Here is a 10,815-nt window from a genome sequence, read left to right as displayed (position 1 = left end):
AATTAATTGGCTAAAGTTCTGCATTTAGAGTAAAGTAAGCATTTTTAGTGTCAGAATAGATTTTGGAAATATTTCTCTAGAGAAGTCATTCTAATTATGATTATGTTTTCATGTTCTAAAATAAAGTCAATCAATTAGCCCAGCCAGGGTGGCTCACTCAGTGGTTGAGTTTCAACCCATGAACCAAGAGATCACCATATGCCCGGGTTTCTGGCTCGATTTCCAGTAGGGGTCATGCAGGAAGCAGCTGATAGATGTTTCTATCTCTCAATTTCTCTCCTTTCCCCTTGCTCTAAAATCAATAAAAAAACATATTTTAAAAATAAATAAAATGAAATAAAGCCAATCAATTACTTCAGCATAATAATCTTTACTTTTTCGGGGGCAGGGGGGAATTTCATGGCAGTAATTTCCCTAAATGGTTCAAATCAGTTTCGTAGTTGAACCAATACTTTCATATAGGAATTGCTGATATGACTTAGTACTGCACAGGACTATGAAGAAATCATTTTTGGAATAATACATTTAATATGCAAAGAGTTGAGTATACATTTATAACTAAAATATACAATATTCAGTTGAAGGTATGCAATAATTCATCATTATGATTGAGAAGGAGACTGGAAGTCCAAGTAAACATATCTATCAGATAAGCAGTGGGATGTAAACAGCAAGACTAATTTGAAGACAGAACATGGCATAGGCGTTTTGAAATGAATAACTGTAAGATTAAAGAATGAAATAACTAACTTGAATATCACTAAGAAATAGCATTTAAGGGGTTCTGAATTTTTCATCATTTGAAAATTTTCTATGTTCATTAAGTTCCTGTAAAGCTTTCCAGAATCTGTTATAAATTATTCCTTTATTCACAAATCAAAGCCTTATGGTTGACTTAAGTATTTTTGTTAAGCCAAATAAGGCAGTTTGTGATTTTCTGTAATTTTTATAAAGTTTCATTTCCTGAATATTATCACATATAATTCACCTAGTTTTAAAATGCATATTATATTACTTTTTTTGCATCTTATATTTCATATCCATTTCCTTCCAAGCATGAATAGAGCATTCAGGTGTGATTTAGGGGATTCATCATGCTAAAACTCTGCAATGCTTATTTTGCAATAAAAACATTTCAGGAAATGAGTATTAATTGTTAAACATTTTATAAGGTTAACAACAATTTTACATTTACTCTAGAGCTGAACTATCCAATATAGTAACTACTAGCCACATTTGGTCACTGAATACTTGAATTTTTAATTTTAATTCATTTTAAAACTTGTAATAGTTTTAGTTATTGGAAAAATTTTACATGTATTTGAACAACTTAGGATTATAAATCTACTTTCTCATCTGCAAATTTTATGAAATCTAAATATAGCAAGTATTACTGATGAAAACTTAATGTCCAAATTAAAGTACACTGTAAATGTAAAAACCAGATTTCAAAGACTTTGCATTAAAAAAAGAATGTAAAATTATTCTTAATAATTTTATATTGATTGCTTCAGTATCTTGCATTATATTTCTCTTGGACAGCACTGATCTAGAGCGATATGAAAATTGCTAGTTTTAAAAAGTCATGTTTTAAATTTTAAATTTTAATTTCATTCTTTTAATCAAATTTTTATCATTATGAAAAAGTAAATCAGATTTAGTATTTATCCAGTAAGAAGTACCCTAATTGCCCTCTCTGCACCTTCTCTTTTCTCCAAATTGCAAAGCCCTTGCTAGCACCAACAGCAAAATGCAAAATCACAGGTAGTGAATATGCAGAAATCGTGTATGAGAGCACTGATGAGTGTGCAATCAAATTAAACCTCTCACACACTACAAACTCTATCTTTTTTTCCCTCCCAACTGTTTCCAGACCTATCTCTCCCCAATTCCAAAGTTAACCTTCAACTTCCTCCCAAGTTCTGCTGTGCTATGGTTTCCAGTGCAGAATAGTAAGCGATGACTCTGCTCAGCGATGTGTTTGGTCTTGTATGAATACTAGATTCTGTCCAGACCCGAGAACTTTCATCCTTCAGGGTGGAGAGCTTCCTCTGGGAGAAAGGTTCAAATCCCAAAAGTTTGAACACTGCCACCCGGTACTTCTTGGACATGATGTTGTACAGAATGGGATTGATGGCAGCGCTGAGGTAGAAGAGGACAAAGGACACGAGGTTGCAGTATTGGCTGATCTGAGCAATCTCCAGGGAGCCAGGCTCGAAAGACTTGGAAAATAAGTATCGTCCCACGTGGAAGGGCAGCCAGCAAAGGATGAAAGCAAACACCACGACAGCTAAAAGAACAATGGGAGAGTGAGCATCAGTTCAAGAAATGTCACAGAATATCACATTTTACTTGGAAGACAGTTTTGTTTTGATTATATATGGTGTTACCATTGACTTCAGAGAACCATTATGTTCTTCCCTTTCTAATTGCTACATTTTCACCAAGATTGAGTCTGTCTGGATCAACAGTTCAACCCTTTTTATTGAGCTTCCCAGTCTTTTCCATAGAACAACTTTTTGAGCGATTTTGTGATTGGATGTATGTATTGACTCAACTGACTATACCATTTATTCACAGTAATCCACCATTTTACATGTGTCTGACACAACTAAACACATGTGAGTAAAGGTGTTGAACTCAACAATAACTGTCTGTCAGGGTTAACTGAGGAATGGATTCCTCTGATGTGATATAGACTCATTATATTAAAATCTCTAGTTAGGAGACCAGGACACCTGTGTTTTTTTCTGTTCTTTTTAAAGTTTCACAGAGGGCAGAATATGCAGTCTGGATTGAGAACCACTGAGATGGATGATTCTTTGTCACCTACAATAGCCATAAGTGTGGTATAAAAGCCCATAAAAACAACTAACAATAATTATCAGCCAACCAAGTCTTCATTTTGCCCATTTTTTTTTCAAGACCACTGCATTTCTAGATTAAGTTTTTAAAATTCTGAAATCAGAGGAAAATTAACAAGATCTTTTAGCCCTTGTAGTATTTTACTGATGCCCTTCAAATTGTCAAGGCAAAAGAAAATTAACATTGGTGTTGGTTCACTAATGAGGATAATTATTGGCTTAAAAATAAAATTGGAGAAAATGATTAAAGTTATTCTCAAAACTAAGTTGTGTAGTAGCAACTGACTGCCACAGTAGCCATGGGAATATGAGGGGCCCCTGAAGGGCATTGGTAGGTTTACAATCTATTAGTCATATTGGGAGAATCACTGGCCTAGACAATGACAATTTGGGGCATTCTTTGAATAAACAATCACTTTAATATACAGGATTCCAAGAATTGTAAAATTACAAATATAAATCATCTTGGAATGGCTTGTAAGCATATTAAATATGCAAATGCAGGAGTGGGCAAAATTAGGTTACAGTTGTGAGTATGCGAAACAGTTTATTCTTGTATGGTTACTTACTAATTATTGTATTATTTTTTTCCATACAAGAATAAACTGCTTCGCATACTCACAAATGTAAATTCCGTACTGACTGTAATGTCCAAATAATAAAGGGTGCAGACTCTAGTTCTAGAAAAGCACGTAGAGTTAATATTTTGCTTGGATGTGAAGACATTCTGTATTACTTCACTTGTACCAAATACATATACTTAACGAGTTGAATTCATACAGTACATACTCGGCAGGACTCTAGCTGGGACACTAACTACAAACATTCCCTGAAGGACCATTTGGGGAAGAACTGTAAGGCCTGCCGGCTTCCAAAAGGTCTCCCTTTCTCATCCTGGAAGCCTGCCTATCCTAGGCTATCCTTGGTTATGGTAGGCTTTTCTACCTGGAAAGGCAGGAATCGTGGAAAGAAATGGAGATGCCAGAATTGATTTGTCATGACTTCCTCACAACGCTGTACAAACAGCAGCAGGGTAAACAGAACTGATTCGATTATTTGATTGGAAAAAATGCTAGGCATAAAGCAAATCACAACATTGAGAGAAAAATGAATCATCTCTGACAGAATCATCCGAATTGACCAGATCTTTGGTTAACTTTACCACTGAATACTTCCTAGATTTTCTGCCTGCTTTTCTTAGTGTAACTGAGATATCCACAAATTCTATTTGAGGCAGGAAGCTTAACCTCACCTTTAACATCCACAGACCACAACAGATTTTTATAAAACATATCAGTTTTGAAGCAGTTTCTGGGCTGATATAAAACTCATTTGAGGGAAATACATGGGCACTGCATGTTTCCATGAAAGAGAGAAAGGAAAGCCGGGAAGAAAGAGACACAAAGAGATAGACACCTAAAAAGAGTCAAGACTGTGACAAAGTTGGGAGGGGGGGGGGGGGGGCGGGGAGATGGAAGGAGAGAGAAAGAGGAAAGGAGGGAAGGAGGGAGAAACAGATATATAAAAACAAGAGCAAAAAAGTTCTTTTTTTAATCCTAAAGAGAGAGGGACATACACACGACAGAAAATGTAGGAGCCCAAAGGGAGAGCTCAAAGCAGAAGGAGAGAAAGAGTAACTGAGAGACTCACAGGGTGACAGAGATGGAGAGAATCTAGAGAAAGGTAGAGAAACAGGAGAGAGGTAGAGAGATAGGAGAGAGAGAAACAGGAGAGAGAGGTAGAGACTCAGGGAGAAGGGAGAGGAGGGACCGGGAGAGAGCTGGAGGATGCGCTGAGACCCACCCAGCATTTTCACTGTTTGCTTGTGGTTCTGGTCCCTGAGCGAGTTGGCCACGGCCTCGCCGCGCCGCCGGCGCCACAGCTTCCTGCCGATGAGGCTGTAGAGCACGGTGAGGCAGAAGACGGGCAGGAAGAAGAAGACGCTGGACACCCACACCATGACGGTGAGCAGCCCGGAGCTCACGGCGAACTCGGTGGCGCGGCACTCGTTGGTGTCCCGCGGGTCGGTGCCGTTCTCGTGCTCCACGCCCACCAGCACGAAGATGGGCCCGGCGCTGCAGAAGGCCACGGCCCAGATGACCAGGATGACCAGCTTCACCCGGCCTTTGGTCACCACCACCTTGGCCCGCAGCGGGAAGCAGATGGCGAAGTAGCGCTCGACGCTCAGCGCGGTGATGGTGAGCACCGTGGCGTAGGTGCAGCTCTCGCTGACGAACTGGAAGAGTTTGCAGAGCAGGTCGCCGAAGTTCCAGGGCCGGTACTGCCAGAGGCGCACGAGGTCCAGGGGCATGCAGAGGAAGATGAGCAGGTCGGAGAAGGCCATGCTGGACAGGTAGAGGTTGGTGGTGGTGCGGAGCTCGCGGAAGCGCGACACCACCAGCATGGTGAGCAGGTTGCCCGCGATGCCCACCACGAAGAGCGCCACGCAGGTGGCCGTGACGCCCGCCAGCAGCGGCGCGGGGAAGAGCGGCAGCAGCTCTTCCGCTAGCGAGTCGTTGTCGGGGGGCGCGTCCCAGCCCAGGTCCGGCATGGTGAGGTTGGGGCCCGGCTCCTCCATCAGCGTCGCGTTCCACATGCTGCCGGCTCCCCTCAACTGGCTCCGGGATGAGGCTGCGCCGAGCAGGACCGCTGGTCCAGGAGAAGGTCGCCTTAGGCGCGAGAGAGTGCGAGGGAGGAGCGGGCGCGCAGCGAGGAAGCTTGGTGAGGAAAGAGAGAAAAGTGAGAAGCAGGAGCCGAGGGAGAAGGTGACATTGAGAGCTTGGGGCGGGGAGGAGTGGGGAAAGGGAGGCTGGGACACACACACACACACACACACACACACACACACACACACACACGGAGAACAGCGACCCACCGCTCTTTCTGGAGTCTCCCCTTTCCTCCATCCTCTACCCCAAAGTCTCTCTCCCAGCCCAGCATCGGCCAGACCTCCACACACGTACCTGTCACCGGGGCAGCCCCGTCAGCCCTGCTTTGCCTTCGCCTTCTCGCTCCAGCTGCATCTCGCACTTCCCCAAGCGTCCGGATGTGGGGACTTCGGAGACCCCGCACTGCGAAACGGGAGCGCGAGAGGCAATCTCCCTCGCATGGGGCGCTGCCTGGCTAACGTGGCCCAGAGGGCTGGTCACACCGGGGTAGGGGCGGGGATGGTGGGGGCGGCAGGGACAATGCCTACAGTAGCCGAGACCCGAGTTCTCCCTCAACAAGGGGTAGAATTGGCTCTGGACCTGGTGGGGAGAAGCGAGCGTGCCCAACTGAACTTGGAAAACGGGGGTAGGGAGTAAAAAAGAGGGACCTAGTGTTCGTATTTCAACTGGAGAGGAGACCGGTGCGCACCTGGGAAGAGCATCACTTAGTCCCAGAGGCGAAACAGGCTTAGAGACCCGTGGCCACCTGTTCAAGGTCACACAGCGAGTTAGGCACTCTGAGACTAGACTTGGATTGAGTGCGAAGGGGCAAGATGTGTACCTAACTGTTCTGAATCCCTGTCCTTGGTCCTCCAACTCGGCAGTGGTAGGGGAAAGGCTGTGTAGATTACTTTTGCCTGATGCAGACCTCGGGAGAGAAGGAGGGGCAAAAGGAAAGGAGCCGGGTGGGAGGAGGGTGAAGCCAGCGAATGGGGAGGAACGGAGGCTGGACGGCTGACCCATCGATATGCAGTAAACATTTTGGGGGGCATGATTGAGGGAGATCAGCCATTGGGTAGCTGTGCCCACTTGGGCAAGGTTATCAACCTTTTTAAGTTTTTAGGATGTTGTGAGGATAAATATAAGCTGAGTTGCTGTTATTAGGGTTGCTGTTGAGGGGCAGGAGCTGCGCCCTGTGAGAATGGGTCGGAGGCCCCCCTACACTCGCAAGGTGACTCCCCTGAATGCAACCTGTGGCCCCCTGCCCAGAACCAGGAGTCAACCATTGAAGACTTGTGGTTGGCGGCTGTGGACGGACGAACTCACAAACTCACCGAGGCTCTTCTGGCGGGCCAATCTGGGGGCACCCCGGGAGAGTGTTCAGCACCGCGGCCAGCGACCGGCTACTGCCAGGTGAAGCTCTAGAGAGCCCGGTTCCGCAGTTCTCTTCTTTGTCGCTTCAGCCCCTGAGTTCTGCTGTAGGAGGAAGCCCCTGGAGTTCCTCCCAAGCACAGATCCATGCGTTAAGAGGCGTCGCTGACCTCACCGAGCCACACTTACCTGCCCCCGCCTAATGAGAATCCATTCACTGTGTATGACCTTGACAGATGGTGTCCATAATCTCTACCACCTAAATTGTTAATGCTTAAAAATCCACAAAGACCTAAGGCTGGAAGTATGCACACGTACATGGAAGATTCTACACCTAGTGCAATACTGCAAGAGGGAGTTTTTGCTTTTGTTTTTGTGGTGTGTGTGTGTGTGTGTGTGTGTGTGTGTGTTTATTGATTTCAGAGAGGAAGGGAGAGGGAGGGAGAGAGAGAAACATCAATGATGAGAGAATCATTAATTGGCTGCCTCCTGCACTTCCCTTATTGGGAATGGAGCCCACAACCCAGGCATGTGCCTTGACCCAGAATATAACTGTGATCTCCTGGTTCTGAGGTGGACACTCAACCACTGAGCAAGGATGGCTGGGTTGCGGGAGAGAGGTTTGATACAAGCGTCCTACTGGAGAACATGCTACATAGCCCTGGTGAGTTACAGATGCTGGACCAAACTGACTTTAAGGGAAAATTTATTTCAAACTACTATTTTAAAAGAAGATTACAGCTAAATCAAGCCACCAGTTACTAACAAGTTTAAAAAATTAATACTTTGATTTCAACATTTCCCACCCCACATTAGTAATAGATGTATATGTGCAGACAGATCTTTAGGGGGAGAAAACAGACTGAGATAGAGAAAATTACTGTAGGAAGCTATTGTTTAAGAGTAAGAAAAAGATGGTGGGGTAAACTTGTAGTCTACTCACAGCCAAAACAATTGCTGATAGGTAAGGGAAAACTATTTTTAAAAATATATTGTGATAAAAATGTGATGTTGTCTAAAATAGCCAGCTATTTAACTGCAATCAATAATTGTCTAAAATATAGACAAATCTAGCCCAACCATCATGGCTTAGTGGTTGAGCATTGACCTATGAACTGGGAGGTCACAGTCAGGGCACATGCTTGGGTTGCGGGCTCAATCCTGAGTGTAGGGTGTGCAGAAGGCAGCCAATCAATTATTCTCATCATTGATGTTTCTCTCTCTCTCCCCCTTCCTCTCTAAAATCAATAAAAATATATTTAAAAAATAAAATAAAATATAGACAAATCGGTATTGTGTGATGAAGAAGAAACAGGATACTATTGAAATGTATCTATTCATTCACAACTCATATAAAACTGTCTATAAGTATGTGCTATGTACTTGGAATAACAAAATAAATAAAACCCAGACAGGTCCTATATTTATAAACTTACAGTCCAGAGGGAAAAATACAGTTAAACAAGCAATTCCAGTACAGTATGAGGCATGCACAATGAGTGCTGTTGAAATATGGAAAAACAATGAAATACATAGAAGTTTTAGGGAAGGCTTCTTAGAGGAAATGTCATCTGAGCATTGAGTTCTGTGCAATGAAGCAAACATGCTAACTGTTCAGACAAAGTGCACAAAAAAGCACATTGGGGTAAAAGAACCCAGCATGTCCTGTCCTTTGAATGGTGTGGGGAGTGTTATTATGGATTCATGGATTTTTAATATAGTCAATGCATACCAATCAATTATGGTTATTTCTTTCTTTTTGATGCTCAAATTGTGTTATCTTTGGCCAAAGGGATCTCCTTCAAACTGGATCCAGAAACTTCTGACATGACTCACTTAGATTTTGAGAATTTACTTGCTTTGTGTCACAATAAGGTGGCGCTAGCTCACCTTGTAAATTCTCTATTCTAGACAGCAATCATTTCTACAAGAATCCTTAGTATCTTGCCGTGGGGAATGGCATTCAGAAACCTAAATTTGGGCAATAGGGGTGCTAATTGTCCCTGGAGCATGATGGACTATATCCTGTGGACAAAGCTAGAATATATATGTTCTATTTTAAATCATAAGATGACGTTGATACAATAGGTGGATCAAACACACCTTTAGTGTAATCAAAATTAACATCACCAATGTGACCCTCTGGGAAGGACACAATGTCACTTGTGCAGTATTCCAGTTAGGAATGTACAACCTCAATGTAATCACAAGAAAATATCAAACAAACTCATAATAAGGAATATTCTATCTTGAAAATTTTTCAAAAAATGTCAATGTTATATAAGACAAAGAAAGCTTGAGAACGTGTTCCAGACTAAATGAAAACAGAGACATAAGAGCTAACTTTAATTCCTGATCCTAGACTGGATCTAAACCGGGAGGGGAAAACTTCTATAAAGGACTTCTGTTGGGTCAATTGACAAGCTTAGAATATGGATGGTAGATTAAATAGTAGTGTTGAATCAATGTTAAGTTTATTGAAGTTGATAACTGTATAAGACAATATTCTTCCCATCCAAGTACTAACCAGGCCCGACCCTGCTTAGCTTCCGAGATCAGATGAGATCAGGCGTGTTCAGGGTGGTATGGCCGTAGACTATGTTCTTAAAAATACATACTCAACCATGATTTATGCACTTGTTCAGAAAAAATAATTTTTCTGAGAAAAAATTATTCTCTCTCTGTGTGTAGATAAATAGAACAAATGGGTGGAGGTAGATGGCATTCCAGGCAGAGGAAAGAGCAAGGTGCAAAAGTTTTGAGGGAAGTATGGTAGCTTTGTACTGTATTGACATGGGTAAGCTAATTTCAAACATCTTCCATTGTGTTCCTTGGTTAAGGTTGGCCACAAAAGAAAACTGCCTAAGATTGCTAAGGTGGAAATTAAGCAGCAGCTAGTTTTATGCTGAGAAGGTTGGTCTAAGAACAAGTGCTGTTGGCTCAACTTTGTTGACATGGGTCAACAACCAGGGCCACAGCTTTTCCAACTCCTGCTGAATGTCCTCCTTCAATTTCTCCAACTCCTGGGCCAGGTGCCTGTTTAGCTCTAGGAGAAAGAGCACTGCTTGGCTGGCATGGCTCAGTAGTTGAGTGTCAACCTATGAATCAGGAGGTCATGGTTCCATTCCTGGTCAGGAAAGCACATGCCTGAGTTGCAAGCTCCATCCCCAGTAGGGGGCGTGCAGGAGGCAGCTAATCAATGGTTCTCTCTCATCATTGATGATTCTCTCTCTCTCTCTCTCTCCCTCTCCCTTCCTCTCTGAAATCAATAAAGATATATTAAAAAAAAAAAAGAAAAGGAAAGAAAGAGCATAACTTCTGAGCAGTTCACTTATAGTATTAAAGCTGGAGTGTGGAGGTAGTGGGAAACAGCTCAAGTTCTGGGTTCCAGTTCATCATCAATTCTAGATTATCCCCAAGGGTCCCATATTGGAATTAGTCTTCCTCACTTTATGTCTGTCTTTTCTCCCTAACTTTCTGCCCTTGCTGACTTCAGAATTATCAACAGAAGCAACAACAAACAATTGTAAATTGTCTCCAGGGACCTCAACTGCATAAGGTCGAATTCCTAAAACAAAGTCTGCATCTTTGATTAAACCCTTACTCACGCAGCAGAACAGTGCCTGGTTTGTTGGAAGGACAGCAAAAAGGCCAGTGTGGCTGAAGTGGAGTGCTTGAGTGGGAGAAAGTAACAGGTGAGTTAAGAGAGAAAGAGACTCAATTGTGAAGGGTCTTGAAGGTCACAGTTATGATTTTGCTCTGAATGAAATGGAAAGTCACTGAAGGATTTGGGGAAGAAGAGTGACATAATCTGATTTTTATTGTAATATTATCATTTTGATTGCTATTTAGAGATAGACTAAAGGGACAGAGGCAGGAGGCTATTTAGGAAGCTATTTTAATAATCTAGGCAAGAGATTAGGGTAACGAGA

At 42.8% G+C, this 10,815-nt stretch overlaps 1 protein-coding gene across 1 annotated transcript; it reads right to left on the bottom strand.

Annotated features, from left to right (window-relative positions):
• Window positions 1-1,798: 1,798 nt before the first annotated feature.
• GHSR (growth hormone secretagogue receptor) lies at window positions 1,799-5,475 on the bottom strand. The gene is made up of 2 exons (XM_080655642.1): window positions 4,668-5,475; window positions 1,799-2,290 (listed from the first exon to the last, which is right to left on the bottom strand). Exons 1-2 carry the CDS (start codon window positions 5,458-5,460, stop codon window positions 1,905-1,907), a joined length of 1,179 nt encoding a protein of 392 aa, XP_080511768.1. The 5' UTR covers window positions 5,461-5,475; the 3' UTR covers window positions 1,799-1,904.
• Between the last annotated feature and the right edge of the window lie 5,340 nt (window positions 5,476-10,815).

Source organism: Plecotus auritus (assembly GCF_963455305.1).
Source record: "Plecotus auritus genome assembly, chromosome: 2".
NCBI lineage: Eukaryota > Metazoa > Chordata > Mammalia > Chiroptera > Vespertilionidae > Plecotus > Plecotus auritus.
The sequence above is the reverse complement of the archived record's forward strand: the minus strand, read 5'-3'. Positions and strand labels throughout refer to the sequence as shown.

Excerpts from the sequence above, each read along its gene's own strand:
- GHSR (XM_080655642.1), bottom strand. The coding sequence starts at position 5,460 with ATGTGGAACGCGACGCTGATGGAGGAGCCGGGCCCCAACCTCACCATG. Across the intron at positions 2,291-4,667 it reads GCAAACAGTGAAAATGCTGG|CTGTCGTGGTGTTTGCTTTC; the intron begins GTGGGTCTCAGC and ends TTGTTCTTTTAG.